Source organism: Populus trichocarpa, chromosome 6 (genome assembly GCF_000002775.5).
Source record: "Populus trichocarpa isolate Nisqually-1 chromosome 6, P.trichocarpa_v4.1, whole genome shotgun sequence".
NCBI lineage: Eukaryota > Viridiplantae > Streptophyta > Magnoliopsida > Malpighiales > Salicaceae > Populus > Populus trichocarpa.
This window is the reverse complement of record NC_037290.2, coordinates 4588979-4605368: the sequence shown is the minus strand read 5'-3', so window position 1 is coordinate 4605368 and position 16390 is coordinate 4588979. Positions and strand designations below refer to the sequence as shown.

The 16390-nt window shown below is 32.8% G+C and overlaps 1 protein-coding gene across 1 annotated transcript; it reads right to left on the bottom strand.

Annotated features, from left to right (window-relative positions):
* Window positions 1-388: 388 nt before the first annotated feature.
* On the bottom strand, window positions 389-7430 carry LOC18099919 (probable sucrose-phosphate synthase 1). Its single transcript, XM_024603687.2, has 13 exons — window positions 7044-7430; window positions 6855-6944; window positions 5924-6165; window positions 5618-5681; window positions 4798-5496; window positions 4180-4296; window positions 3952-4083; window positions 3666-3842; window positions 2816-2869; window positions 2664-2726; window positions 1623-2552; window positions 1333-1460; window positions 389-1028 (listed from the first exon to the last, which is right to left on the bottom strand). The coding sequence occupies exons 1-13, from the start codon at window positions 7224-7226 to the stop codon at window positions 755-757; spliced, it is 3153 nt and encodes a 1050-aa protein (XP_024459455.2). The 5' UTR covers window positions 7227-7430; the 3' UTR covers window positions 389-754.
* Window positions 7431-16390: the final 8960 nt, after the last annotated feature.

The window sequence follows — 16390 nt, the reverse complement described above, 5'->3', positions numbered from 1 at the left end:
ATAGACTTATGGTGAGATATTCCAGCCTCCCTTCAGATTTGACCATGCATGTGCATACTCCTGGCAAAATCTACAGTTTAATACTGGCAAATGTACCGACTAATACACAAAACAGAGGACCCCTGCCCCATCTTTATGTATACTTAAATAAACCTATTAATTAATACACCAGTGACAGTTATCTCTCTCTTTCTATATTCATTATGAGTTGTCTTGCTTTCCACTTCTTAGCTAATGTTCCAATGCCAGAAGTGTCATCCAACCTTTCCTCCTTCAACAAAAGGTCCTTCCACCATCAACTGGAAAAACTGGAAGAAGAAAAAACAGGAAACAGTTTTCGGCAATTGTACCGTTTAAGACTGCATTTCTTGTAAAGGGCAAAGAAGCAAATAGGAACTCACTACTTTCATTTAACAGAACAGAATGTGTGTGTTAACAGCTTTAAGATAACATTCGCATTCACTGGCTCTTGTGGAGACCAAGCCAAAGATACATGCAACTCTGTGTCCTTTTATTGAGACTCAGGATGCAGTAGGATCGGATTTACAATAGAATAAACAAAATGGGAAAAGAAAGGACCAAACTGGTTTTGAGGCTTCGCGATAAGACCCACAAACAAGCTTCTAAAGCATTCAAGATCATGAGAATGCTTCTGAGGCGCTTGCCATGAGACAAGCAGGCAGAGACTGTTATGATAGGCGCATCATGGTCAACAGAAGCTGTTGAACAATAGTGAACGAAGGAGAATGACACTTTAGCCCTTGAGACATCCTAATTGTTCCAAGGAACTCCTGATATCAGAGCTTTCTTCAGGTGCTTGAACAATATTAGGGCTCTCTGATGGCATGACATCTGTGAGAGGGTAGCTTCGATTGGCATGGAGTTGGTTACTTGCACTGCTACAGACTCCTTTCAAGACTACACTTTTGTGCAGCCCACACAGCAATCCTTCATAATCTGTGTCTCCACATTCTCCAGCAAAAACGACCATATTTGCCAATTCCACACCCCATCGAACATAGAGATACCTGAAATGTAGTTTTGAGTCAAAATTTCATAAACTAGCATAAGGGGGAAAAGAACAGAATTTTTGTGTTCCAAGTTCAATCAGCCATGCCAACAAAGAATGAAAGAAAACCTCAAACGCATTATAGTGTGTATGGGAATAAGAATAAAATTGGTTATATAAATTCTCAATGCCAGGTCCCAAATTTTGGCCACACTGCTTTGTCCGTGCCTAAGGTTCCTTTACTATCCAATTTGCTATATGCAGTTTCATTTATAACTTCAATTGCAATATCATGGAAAACATATATTAATGAAAAACCCTACCTGAGGGCTTGGGAGCGGGAAGCCAATACTGGAATTACATTTAACCTGGTCCCGTTTTGGCAATAAATAGCATGGCAACGGAGAGCCTGAATTCTCAGCGCCTTCTGAAGCTCCTTAACAGGTGGAACCTGCAAAAGACATGGATGTAACTCACAATGCATTCGCATCCCATTGCACTGCAAATCTTAATTTAAAAATAATTCAGGCACCTATAAACCACGTCTAAACTGATAAATTAACCCTTAATTTCAAAAGAAAAATCAAGAAGTCACTTGAGAGAAGAGAAGTACCAATCCTGGCTTTTTCACTGTAAAAGCATAACAATAGTCAGTTGAAAGTTGTTCCGCTGCAGTTACAATCCGTTCCTCATTCTCAGCCTTCTTATCAGAAACTGAAGATGCCCAGCGAACCAGAGTCTTCCTCAGCCCTTCTCCACCCCAACGATATTCAATGTGTGAGTGATAATAAAAGTCAACGACAAAGGGACCATCCTCCGGGTTGGGAGTTGAATAGTAGAGGTCGCTACCACTATTGCAAATGAAAGCATCAAAATCACTGGGGCTAAATCCCCCTGAAGCCAGAAAGGAGCGTATCTCAGATATGGTCAAGGACGTTGACAATATAAACCCTATTGAACCTTCGGTCCTTTCCTTTTCAACAGCCTCAAAAATCTTTCTAGTGGCTTCAGCAAGACTGGAGATTGTATCAAAGTCGACTGCAATGACAAAGATTTGTTTCCTCCTCCTCAATGATGGAAACTTACCAGAACTGCTGTTTTGGTCAACAGCCTTTCGTGTGTCCTTTACTACACCCTTGGACCATGACAATACAGCATTCTCTATTTTACTCTTCTTATCAGTAGCATTTCCTTCAGAATCTAGAGGATTTTCATTTCCACTACCTCCAGTCTTTTCCCCATCTAATGAGAACTTTAAGTTCAAAGATAAATCCTGTATATCTCTCAAGGAATCACCAGGAGAATCTGTATCGGAAGTATCAGCTCCATCATCACTTTTTTGCCACTGTGGATGCCTTGATTTGCAACTGGCTATTCTGGATAGGTAAGTCTTGCAATGCTCTGGCCACGAAAACAAGTGAATGTTCTTCAACCCATTCTGACGGCATTTTGCCCAAAGGTGCTTCTCGGCAACAAGCTTTAGAAGAGCACCAGCAATGGATTGCTGATCATGAGGATCAACAAGAAGACCGTTGTCAAGTACCTGAGGAAATATCAACAATCAAAACTGGAACATTTATACACAACATGCTCATTCACATGCATAAACAAGTTATATCTCTTCGGCAATATTTTTATTGATGAGCACGCATACCCGGTGTATGTCTACTGGACCTCCATTTTTTGTGGCAACAATGGGCAATCCATGAGCTGCTGCCTACTCAGTGGAAAAAAGTAACAGTTTATATTGGTCTCAAATAATAAATTATCATCAAGAAAAACTATTCATCTAATAAAGAAGAGCACCTCAATTAAAGTAAGTCCGAATGGCTCAATGAAAGCTGGATTGATGAAAACTCCCTGCACAAAGTTCCAGCTAGAATTAGGTATCTAACAATACTGAGTTATGATTGTGTGTTTGGAAACAGAGACTGAAGGCCAAAGGGAACCATCTATGTCATACAGATGGAGTATGACATATAACAGCAATTACATCAGATGATAATTAACCAAAATACAGCAACCAAACACCAAGCAAACAGAATAATAATACCCAACCTCACGTGTATCCCCGAGAAAACACATGAAACTAATATGCTTGAAATGCTTTACAGAGAATTAGACAAGCATTATAGAAGTTTTGTTAGTCATAATTGGATGGCTAATCAATTATACATTGCACTAAACTAGCTAACAATTAGAGAGACCTCGGCCAATTATTTGTAATGTCAAGCACCATAAAATAATTGTATTTTTTAAATTAAATCTCGGCAGTTGAACAACAAATGAGAAACTGCAGAACATAGGACACTCGTGAGATGCCTGATATGCTTTACAGTTTACACAGAATTAGACTAGCATCATAAAAGCTTTGTTAACCAAAATTTAATGTAAAATACCATAGAATTATTCTATTCTTGTAAATGATGTCTCGGTTAAGAAATTAATGTAAAATGCAGAATACAGGTCACTCAAGAAGCGGTCTAAACAGAACCAAAAAGAAAAAGGAAAACACAAGAAAAGGTCAGAGTAAGCTGAATGCACCACTGTACTAAATAACGGAGCAAAAAACATCACCTATTTTATGACTTTTCTTATCTTGAGCTCAGATGATCAAGTCATTTTTTAGTTTAATCCAGTAAACTACAGGGCATACCTTTGTCTTTGCTGCTAGACGATATATGTCAGGAACATCAGACTGCTTGTGATGTTTAGGGTAAGCAACTTGCCCATACAGATCATACTTGTCAATAAGCTTGAGCACTGAAAGAAGGACAGATGCATTTGTGCTGGACATTTCATCAATGCCATCTCGATTACCCATAATTAGAGTCTGTAAAGTGAAGTGCAGGGCGAATAAAAAGATAGCATGACCTCAACAGAAAGCAAGCTCAATTGTGCAGCAATCAAGAACAGGTTTACATTTAGGTAACTTAACATACAAGGTTAGCAAGCTCTCTCAATTGTCGGCATTCTCCAAATGCTTCAACCAAAGTTGTGATGTTCTTTTTGGGATCTGGTCTTGCAAGGGCAAGTATCATAGGTTTGCGAGGATTGGTAAAGAAGCGCATGATCTGCAGCATAGCAAGTAATGAACTGAAATCAGTTGTCCAATTAAGAGTGGGGAAAGGGTAAGATTAAACATATTGGCTATAAGAAAAAATTAAAACCTCTGCCCATATTGGTGGATCAGGAGAAGTAGGATGGTCTTCATTTCCTTCTATTTCACCATCCATATCACCATCCTGTGGAATAATGTGATGAAACTCCATTCCAGGAGGAATTATCTGCAGAGCACCACAAGTTATTAACATATGTTTCCTTCACTAGAAAGCAATTTGCCTTGGGGAATAAGACAAAAACAGGCAATATGAATATTAAAACTAGATAGGGTGCATGCTAGAAATCTACGTCTATGAAATATAGCCATCCTGCAGTCATTCCCAACCACATGTTCCTTGGAGAAATTTAGAAACTAAGCACTATTCACCATCTTGTACTTAGTTCCATGCACATTCCGTTTAATGGGCAAAACATCAAACTCCAAGTATCCCAGGTTGACATATACAGCCACCGGCATCATTGTTTAGGATGTAATTTAATACAACCATGCATTTAATGAACTGGAGTAAGGATCCCATTAAACCCACCCTAACCTAGCTGAGATTCACTAACCAAGATCTGAGGCAGAGCAAGCTTACTTGGATTCTGATAGTGTATTTGCTATTTGGAAGCAAGGAGCTTTTATGAGGTTACCAAACCCCAATCAGGGAAAAAAGGGTACTTACAGCCATGCGGGGCATGAACTTCCCATAACAACTCACGTTACGTTTGATTCTTGCTCGCAGTTTACGCTCCAGTATTGGATCAAAACCATCATACAAGCGCCATTGCTGCTCTATTTCTTGCCTAGTGCTGGTTATGACTATCTCTGAGGAATCGAGTGATAACTCCTCTGCCTCTATCCGACGCATTATTTTGTATGTGGAGTTGATCTCATCCCTTGAGAGTCGGCCTTGTTTAAGTAGCTGCTCCAATTTATCCCGGCCAAGTGAGTGACCAGTAAAAAGCATGGGGACATTTAAAGCACCAGATAGAAGAGCAGCTGAATCGCCAGCATCAGCATAATGGCCATGGATGGCAACAGGCCAGACCGGCTTTCCCCCACCAATTTGTTCTCCTAGGCTTTTAGACATCTGAATTATGTGGCAAAGTGCGCCATCTACAAATTCAGGGATGTGAGGCCACAATAGTTCCTTTGGAACATATTTATCCTTCGGACCGAAAGGTATGCGGACAATATAAGCACCACTGCTCTCCCCCATCTCATCCAAGAAATCTTCTGAGTTTCTTAGAGTCAACATCTCTGTGGGTTCACCATAACTCCAATCTACATCCGGGGCTGATACTTGTCTAGTAAACAAATCAACTCGATACACTCCTGGCATGGAGCCCAAAGCCCTTGCAAGTTCCACTACATATTTAACCTGATAGAAAAAATATCCAAGATCATTGGTTATCTATTCCTGCAGCTATGCAGTTATACTATGACCAGAAAATGGGAGTGAGAACCACATATGACCACTCCAGACAAAAACTTCATATTACCTGACCGCCAGTATCAGAATCGCGCCCAAGCTCCATATTTTCTCCTCGTATTAGACCATGAAGGCTGCATGCATATTACTTGTTAAAAATATTAAATCAGCAACATGCACACTAGCAAAATCATGTGGTAAATGCTAGTGCCGTAATCAGGACATATATAATATCCTATTAATTTCTCTTCAGCAGTAAGAGAGAAGTGAAAATCCATTCGTTATGTTATAATAAACAATACCGCACCAACTAAATGCCTTATAGTCCTCTTCACAAGCACATTCAATTATTAGAGAACTAAAGTTCAGTCCATGCCTTATTAATACAATGTATAGTTTTTTCCCTTTCTGCTGATTAGCCCAAGCCTCCATTGCATCAACAGAATTGATTCTAGACAGTCTGTTCCTGATGCTATCACCATGGGCCAATAAATCTCCAACTGCATCTCCTTTCTCTCCCTCTGATAAGTCTTCAGACATGTCAGCCACTGCTTCTCTGCGGCCTCTTTCACGTTCAAGACGACGTTTAGCATTTCTATGGGCTAGCTCTCCCTCAAGCTACAAAAGAAAATACAATAGTCAATCATTCAGCCCAAGATAAAAAGAACCATGAGCCAGAGAATGTGGCATCTCCTTTGTACACTGAGATTTAGAAAATCCAAAGAAAAAACGAAAGGTGACACGTTATTCATTGCAAAACTAGACAGCTACAAGGTAAACACTTTCCATTTAGACACATTACCCGCTCACCCCCAAAAAAGGATGGAAAAAGATTAAAAGAAAAATTGAACTATATCAGCACATGCAAAGCATCAACAAGAGAATTTATTACCTACAAGCTCACACATTTCAACGAAATCTCAACAGATCTTGAAAGCTAATCGCATCGCAAGTAATAATATTTTGGAATGAGAACAGACAAATTACCATATGATCATCTTCTCCAAAACGGTCATGTGCCAAGTGTGTTGCGATTGCAAATGGACAATATCAAACCCCATTAACTAACACTGATTTGTGATCAAACAACCTATTGAAAGGTTAAATCCCATGTAAGAAAAGTAACCAAACTCCACCCCCCCCCTCCCATTCCCTCCAAAAATATCCATCCAATCAAGTTCACAATTTTCCAACATCAAAAAATTCCTCTCAACTCTCAAATAAATACAAACACATCACCAAATACCAAATATCAAATCAAGAGCACAGCTAAAAGCGCCACAAAATTGATCTGAAAAAAAATCAACCTGTTTCTTTTGCCGAGCCAAGTTCCAGATCCTCCAACACATATTCTCCAACCTCGTATTCCTCTCTCGCGGACTCCTCGTCGCCTGAGCCTATACCAAACAGTAGACAGAAAAACACAGCCAAAATCACACTCATGCACGCAAAAAAATCAACAAAAACACAAAGGGATACACTTAATACAAACATACTCGAACCCAGGCGCGATGAAGATCGGTCTCATCAAATCCAGAAACAACTTCTTCAACAAAATAACGAGTTGGGCTAAACCTGCCTCTCTCTCTAAGCAAAAGAGACGGGTTTTTTTCATCTAAGCCAGGACCTACATCAAGAATTGCTTCAAGATAGCTGTTTATCCAATCATTCCCCGCCATTTTTTAGTTACGAGACCACCAACGCTGCCACCTGCACCACTACCACCAGCAGCAGCAGCAGAGCTGTTTGTTTGTGGTTTTACTTGTAGGATTAGTACAGTATTAACGGGAAGATAGCGTCTTAAAGAGAAAATGAGGGTGGCAAGGGAGAGGGCTTTCCTCTTTGTTTTGGACTATACGAGATTTTGCTGCCTTCAAAACCGTAAATTGTCGTCTCTTTGGAATAATTTGGTATTTATTTATTTATTTCAGGTTTTTCGAAAAAGGAAAGAATTCTCATAAAAAAAGAAGAAGAAGAAATACAATAATTTCATTTTTTTTTTCTTACATGACGGTTTGCATCAGTAATTTGTTGTTAGTGTTAATTGAATTGAATACTCAAAAATTATAAAAAGATTACCTGTGCACATCTTGTTTGGAATATATTTTTTTATAAAAATTTAATTTATATCTATAATTTCTTGTTATACACCAAAAAATTAATACCTGTAAACCAACAATAACACTAAATTTAGACACACACAAATATACAAGTATTTTCATAAAATAATTTATATTTAAACCATATTTTATATATCAAAAATGAGTTTTGAGTGAATTGTTTGTAATTAAGATGATATAATGGTGAGATTTGTTTCCTCCATTTCTCTTGTGTTTTAAAACTATATGGTAACATGAAAAATAAAATGTGTTACCATTTTAGCTAAATATTTAAGAAGGTATTTGACAGTGTAGTAGTGGTTATTTTTTAAAGTGTTTTTTACTCAGAAATATATTAAAAAAATATTTTTTTATATTTTTAAGATTTATTTTAAACATCAGCAAATCAAACCAATTCAAAAATAAAAATAATAATTTTAAACAAAAAATTAGATTTTGACTAACCACTATTTAAATCACAATTTTAAACAGGAACTTAATTAAAAAATTTTGAAAAACATTTCCGTGTTCCAATAAGATATTGATTAATTTATTAATTTGTTGAAGATTTTTCACTAGAATGTATCGAGGAGGAAACTTTCCATTTTGGACTGATATGTGAAAGAAAGATGGAGGATAAATTTTAATCAAACTTAAATTTCATGAATTTATGTGAATTTTAGTGTTGAAATTACGCACCATTACTTTTCACTTAATTATTATGTTTGAAATTAAATTTGCTGGGTCGAATGCATAAGGACTTTGCTCTTTTAACAAATTAAAAATAAAATAAAATTGATCATGCATGAAATAAAGAAATTGGTTTAATATAATTAACTCCACTATCTCTTGTTATTTGCATATTTTCATAGCATTTGAAGGTATACAATAATTTATTTTATTACTTAATAAATAAGTCATTCTATATTTAGTGTATTTTGTGGTTTTTAAAAGTGATTTTCATTTAAAAAAATATTAAAATAATTATTTTAGATTCTTTTTATTTTAAACATCAACATATTAAAATTATTGTAAAATATTTAAAAAAAATATTAATTTTTTTTAAGTCAAACACAATTAAACACGAAAACAAATGAAAAGTACTTGAGAGTATTTCATTTGCGTTACCTTATTTTCTTATATGAAAAAATACACATTATATATATACACACACTATCAATTATCAATCATATATTATGAGACATGGGATTCAAGCTTTCACTCTCGTGTAAATTTTTTATAGATTTAAAAAAAAAAAAAACTCGCTCGCTAGTACTTATTAGAAATTAATAGGCATGGATAATTTAATAATTTAACCAATAATAGTGTTAATCAGAATAGTTTAATAAAGGTGTCCATGTGGTGTTAAACAAATTCCGTATGGGTGCAAGAAATTCAAAGGAAGAAGAGACTACCACCTCTTGTTCTTGGGTACCAGGCTAGCATCTTACGTGCCCCATGCTAATTGGGCCCAGGGATGAGTAGGACAGATGTCCACATCGTTCTTCAATGGAAAAAGCGAATATCATTTTACTTTAATCTTGAAGATCCCGAGATGATTAGTTTAATTGGTCGTCTAATAAATAATTGTTCTTGAGCGAATGAACAATTCACTGATCATGCCAGCACACCACTCATGGCGAACACACGTGTGGGGGGTCAGTTTTGCACTTGTAATATGAGGATGATAACACTTTTGTGAGAGATTCACATGGACCGTACTGTATTCTTAATTAAGTGCTCTTGGATGCTTAATAAATACTATTCTGATAACTAAATCAATACGATTATAGTTGTTAGAATGCCTCTGCGAATAAAAACAGTTAACCGGTTCAAATGATCATATTATTTAATCGATTGATTCCAGCAAAATTCTCAAGTGTTTATCACAAATAAACAATGGTTGATTGGTTCACTTAGTATGACCAAGCAGCCGACTAGTTCACATTAAAAATCAATTTTGACAGTTTCAAACTTTATGAAACTTGAACCGATTAAATGTATATCAATCATATTTATGCATGCAATGTGAAGTGTGTGAGTTCAGTTTAGTTTTCTAATGAGTAAGATAAAAAGATTTAACAATAGACCTTAAAATTAATCCTTAACAACTAAGTCTTCGCTTGTTTTGCATCTTAGATTTGTTAATAGATTTCTTCATTCAATTTCTTATACTTGTTGATGTGATCTTCATATAGATATGTTCAAACTTAATCTCATCCAAGTATATCATTAGTTCATTTTTATTTAATTGTTATCATTAAAATACATAAATATTAATATGTGACCCAAAGATTAACAATTATAAAATTGATTGGGGTTGTAATGGCCTCTCCACTTTTTTAGCACATTAAAATTATGTATTTACCTTCAAAAGCAAAAAAAAAAAAAAAAAAAAGAGCTAGCTACAAGGTGCTTTGACATCATCTCTTTTTTTTTACACAACAAAATAATTTTAATTCCCTTAAAAAAGAAATGCAACTCTTTTCTAGATTATTTTTGTGGAGGCAGTATTAGGTGGCCAAGTGCGCAAGGATCAACCAAATAGTTTTTTAATGATTAAGTTGGGAGATTGCCTCTTTTATTTTCAATGAGAATCTAGTCAATTTTTTTATAAATAAAATAAACCTACCTTTAGCCAAACTAATTAGATCTAGTAGCTCTATAATATCTTAATCTAATACTTTGGATTATTCTATTAGAGAATAATATAAAATTATATAATGAGATCTTTATCTAATAATTCAAGTTTCTAGTTATGATGATTTCTTAATAAAGTATCAGAGTCTTGGTCTTGAAGAGATATATTAGAGAATAATATAAAATTTTATTTTGAATCCTCATTTAATAGCTTATTTTTAACATCCTTCAAAAGTAATGAATATATGGATTCTAGTCAATTTTTTTATAAATAAAATAAACCTACCTTTAGCCAAACTAATTAGATCTATTAGCTCTATAATATCTTAATATAATACTTTGGATTATTCTATTAGAGAATAATATAAAATTATATAATGAGATCTTCATCTAATAATTCAAGTTTCTAGACTATGATGATTTCTTAATAAAGTATCAGAGTCTTGGTGATTAAACGATCACGAGTTCAAATCTCATCATTTTTATTCTCTTTTCTAATTAAAATTTAATTAATAACATAAATTAGTGTGAGTATATACAAGTTTCATGCTCAAAAGACTTTTACTTAAAGAGATATGTTAGAGAATAATATAAAATTTTATTTTGAATCCTTATTTAATAGCTTATTTTTGACATCCTTTGAAATTAATGAATATATGGATTCTAAAAAAAAAAAGAATTTATGAAGGGAGTCCTCTCATTATTTTTCCTTTTTTTTTCTTTGGTGGTAATCATTATTGAAATTGAGTATAGTTCCAATGCTTGGAAATCCACTCAAACATTTAAATGTTTTTTTTAATAAATTCAAGCAAATTTTTTTGTTAATTTAACCAATTATGTAAAAATTAAGGAGGAATAAAACTAAGCAACAGAAAATCTTATGGTGGAAATTCTATTTTGTGAAGTCAATAAAATTTGTTTAGAATCCACCTAAGGCGCTTCGGTTTGATAAAATATGACTTAGATGCATGCGCAGACTTGCATGAAAGAGAAAAGTGGGCAATTGCTCCTTAAGATCTTTAAAATGCTCATAACAGTCCTTAATAATCTTATCATTTTAAATTTAGTCCTATTGTTTTTTAGACATTTTCCCCCCATAGTTATTGAAGCTTTTCCTTAAGTCCTCCGCGCATCTAATAATTTTATTTATATAAGATATTAGTTATTTGTAGTAATATAATTTTGTATACTTGCGCCTAAAGGAATAAGATATAATTTTCTTAAACATGGAATAGTAATTGGTGGCATATTCAAAACCACGTGGAATCGTTATTAGGCTAGAGCCTGTTTGAAAATATGGTTGTGGTTGTTTTTTAAAATATTTTTCATTTGAAATACATTAAAATAATATTTTTTATTTTTTAAAAATTATTTTTGATATCAACGGGTCAAAATGATCTGAAAACACTAAAAAAATATTAATTTGAAGCAAGAAAAAAATAAAAATATTTTAAATTTTTTTAAAAATACTTTTAAAATGTAAAAATATACAGTGCCAATCTATCGGGTTCCTTGTTGTTTTTCCTAAAGGTACATCACGTTATGAGTTAATTGTTATTAATTTAAGTTGACTTCTCAATTAGGCTCCTCAATCACTATTCTATTTATGAATCTTAAAATGACTCTCGAAACCCAGAATTTGGCAAATTTCTTTTCTTCGTGAATGCGTCATTACGTGACCTATAAGACTAAATTTTATAATTATGAAGGTTCGCTCACTTTTCTTATTTTTTAAATTTGAACATTGATATTAGTAAATGTATCATTTAATTTCAATTAATATACAAGTTGATTTAAAAATATTTTAATAGCCGGAGAATGTATATATATAGAGACACACACACTAACGATTCCGTGCGTTCTTGAACTTGACGCATGCAAAAATATAGCAAATTCTATTGTGCTATGTTTGACTTGCTTTCGGTCAAGAAAAGGATTATAATGGGTTAAAACTCATTTGTTAGGCTCCTCCCACTTCATGAGACAATGTTGTTTTAGTTCTTTGGTTTTTTTTTTATCTTCTTCTTTATTTTATTTTTATTTACGTGGGGTGTCCGGGCCAGCTTACGCGCACCACGACTATTCCCCACGGCCCACTGGACATCCTGCAAGCCCAGGAGCAGGTAAGGCACCGCGGGGGTGACAGACGTGCACATAAAGGGTCGAACCCGGGACGGGGGCGGAACAAGTCACACGATTGACCACAGCAGCTAGACCCTCAAGTGCTATCTTCATCTTTATTAATTTGATTTGCCATGGGATTGGTGAGATAGAGCTTGGTGGATGAGGTTGACGATAGAGGGCTTTGAGAGTCCTAAGTTGATTTTTGTTTAACTAATGATTTATGATACATTGATGATGATTTAAAAAAGAAAAAATATTTTTTTTCAAGAATGATATGGTTAACATTATAACCAAAAAAGAGTTAGATTTTAAATAATTATATGATAATCATATGAGTTGAAAAAATATTTAGTTGTGGATGAATAACTCAGTAGAATTATAATAGATATTACGATTATTAAGGAGTGTTTTTTTATACAATAATAATTGGTTGAAAACCTGTCAATATAGGGGATACCGTTGGTGTAGGTATTCAGTACCCTGTTGTACACTTTCCTTTATAAACTTTTTGTTATCTGTAATGGTGAATTGCTAGTTTATGAAATATATAATTGTGATATTTAATAGTTTAATTGGAGAGAAAAGGAATTTTATGTTGTCAGGATTGATTGGTATTCAAGTGAGAATATAGATTGATTGACTTCTAATTAGGAATGTCAGATTGGTTGAAAATCATAATGTTTTGTCAGATTGATTGGTATTCATGAAGGAATACTGGAGGATTGGCTTCTAATTGGGAATACTGAATTTATTAGCAACCATAACAGGTTTGCATGATTGATTAATAACCATAATGAGTTTGCCAAATTGTTTGGTGTTTATAAAGGAATACCAGATGGTTGGCTTCTATATGGGAATATCGAGACATTAATTGATTCATGAGTATTATGAGATTAGTCTTGGATTAAATGGATCAACGTAATAATAAATTGTTAAATGATATCAAAGAATGGTTTTAACAATGTCTAATAAAAAATTGAGATATTACTTAAAGCCTAAATAAATTATTAATCCGCACGACTTAATAAATAAAATTGATCTTATTTACAGGTACCTCTCAGGTTCGCCAAGAGTAGTCACTAGTTGTTACCTTTTGTGTTAGACTTAGGTGATTATGGATTAAGAAGTTGCATAATCAATCTTTTAGGGTTGTAATTTATAGACATTTTATTTTGATGTGTAACAAGATTTAATTATCTGATATTAATGACTGTTTATGGCAATGCAATGACGTATGATGTTTTTTTGATACTATATAAATCTAAAGTCTTAAATTTATATTAAGTATGTTGTAGTATCTTGTGTAGAAATAATATAATTAATTAATTTATATAGTAAATGATAGTTTATTACAGAACTCGATTTCATATGTTTGGATATCCTAATGAATGCTGGTGGCGTTATGAATATTAAGAATGAATAAGAAAATGTTGGATAGGATATGATCTAAGAAGATTGGATCGGAGGTAGATGAATGATTATTTTGTGGTTTTATAAATAAAAATGTATTTGTGAACGCTGTGATTTTCCAATTTTTTTTTCTTTTTTTTTTCTTTGTTAATTAACTGAGGTGTCTCAATGCTTTTAGTTACCTTGGTTTGACTTTTATCACATTGTCTGGTTTGGTTGGACTTTTGTTGAGGATTTGCTTGAGACTTACCTTTTCTAAGAATTTTCTAGGCCTCGTTTTTTAATTGGGTATTTTTATTGACCCTTGATCTGTATTTATATGGTAATGACAATTACATCCACATCACCATAACTTACAAGAAAAGAAAACATATAGTTTAGACCACAGAGGTGTTTTCAGTAATTTTATGCACTCACCAATACAAATTTCATCTGAGGGTGAGCGATCGATCACAGGTTCTCAAGACTTGCTAGGAATATTAAAGAATTCTATGCTTGATTTTTTTTTTTTTTTTAGAAGATAATTCAGCAATACACACGTCACACGGTAGAGCTTAAGCACGCCAGCTGTGCACCACTTTGGTAGAGTTTGATACTGTGCACGCGATCAAAATTTATTAATTTTTTATTAATTTTTTTTTTCAAAATAATATTATTTTAATTATTTTTAGACTCATCTTGGTTTTGGAATGCCGAATCTCTAAAAAAAAAAAAAACCATGGCGTTCAGATTTTGCTGGGTTTTGTTGCGCTGTGCTTCTTCTCACCACATCTGCCAAGAGTCAAAAGAAATTGTAAAAAAAAAAAAAAAAAAAAAAAGTAATTGCCATCTATGTCAAGTCATATATCGGTGTAGTGACGCTTTCACACCCAAAGTTTTAAGAGCTTTCAATTAACTACAAAAATATCAATGGTTGGCAACATATTCAAACCCACGTGAAATCATCTCTACGCTTCCATGGACAACCCCGTAAATCAAGTTACCTTCTAGATCAATCTATTACAATCGAGATTTTTTTTTTAAATAATAATATTATTTTAACTTTTTTAATTTATGAAGTTATAAAATAGATCAATCAAGCATAAGTTTGCATGATTAAATCCAAATGACTTGATGAGTTAATTTATGATCAAGTTAAAACTTGATTTATTGTTTTACAAAATAATATCATTTTAATTTTTTTTAAAATTATGTTATTTTAATTGGCCTAAAATAACCCACCCAACCCCATGATCTAGGTCTTGGATCGGGTCATGGCCAAGCCGGTCATCTAGATTGCTTTAAAGCTTATCAAGTTGTTTGGATTATATTAAAATAATTTTTATATTATTTAATTTTAAATTCGGATTAGATAAAGTGTTAGGTTATAAAATTTCAAAGTTAACTCAATGAATTGAGTTTAATAACAATATTAAATAATTTTATTTTGTTATGGACATTTTTTTTACATTCAGTTTCTTGTGGTCTAGCATGTAAACTAATATTTATTAAATTATGGATAAACATAAGTGATTGTGAATGGCAAGAGTGATTCTCTCTTCTTCTTTTATTGTATTCATAATCTCATTTTCTGTATTTTTTTTGGCTTGTAATTGTAATAATAATAAATTAATATACATAATTAATTATAATGAATAGCTTTTCAGAAGCTGATAACATTTAGTTATTATTTCAAAAGGAAAAAACAAAAACAATAGTAGAAAAAAAAGAGGACATATCTCTTGTAACTTATTTTAAAACTATAAAAATTAATCTTAAAACTTAAAACTGTAGTAGAATTATATTTATTTTATATTATTTTTTTTTGTTTTTGTATCAAAATATATTTTCTAACCTAATATAGATAGATGTTTGAGAATGTGGTAGCAATTGCTTTTTAAAATAATTTTTATTTGAAAATATATTAAAATAATATTTTTTTATTTTTAAAAAATTATTTTTAATATTAACACATTCAAACGATATAAAAAATATAAAAAAATAAATTTTAAACAATTTATTTTTTCAAAATCCAGCAAAATAATGGCTACACCACCCAGCAAAACACCCCCCCGTAATCTAAGGGCCAATAGAAAGTTATATCAACTTCTAGAAACTTGAGTAATTCTACAAAAATAAGACAATTCTAGAAAACTACAGCAATTTTGAAGAGAAAAAAACCTGAAATTTCTAGAATATACGTGATTGCTGAACATATTCTTAAAGACATTAGGGTCCAGAGACATAGAACTTGAGTTTTACGGTAATTTTGATTTTCGCAACAACTCATTTTCTTGACTTTAGTCGTGTTTGTACTGTAGTGTAAAGTTTTTTTAAAAATAATTTTTATTTAAAAATATATTAAAATAATATTTTTTTATTTTTAATATCAGCACATTAAAATAATTAAAAAATATTAATTTAATTTAAAAAAAATAATTTTTTTTTAAAAATACAGGACAACTTCAGTCCTAAATGACGCTTTGTGTTAAAAGCTTTTTAGTATTTGCTATTTCCATGTCATAAAAAAGAAAGAAAGAAAGAAAGAAGTTTCGAAAGTAATTTGACGAGGATTAAAATCGAAGATTGGA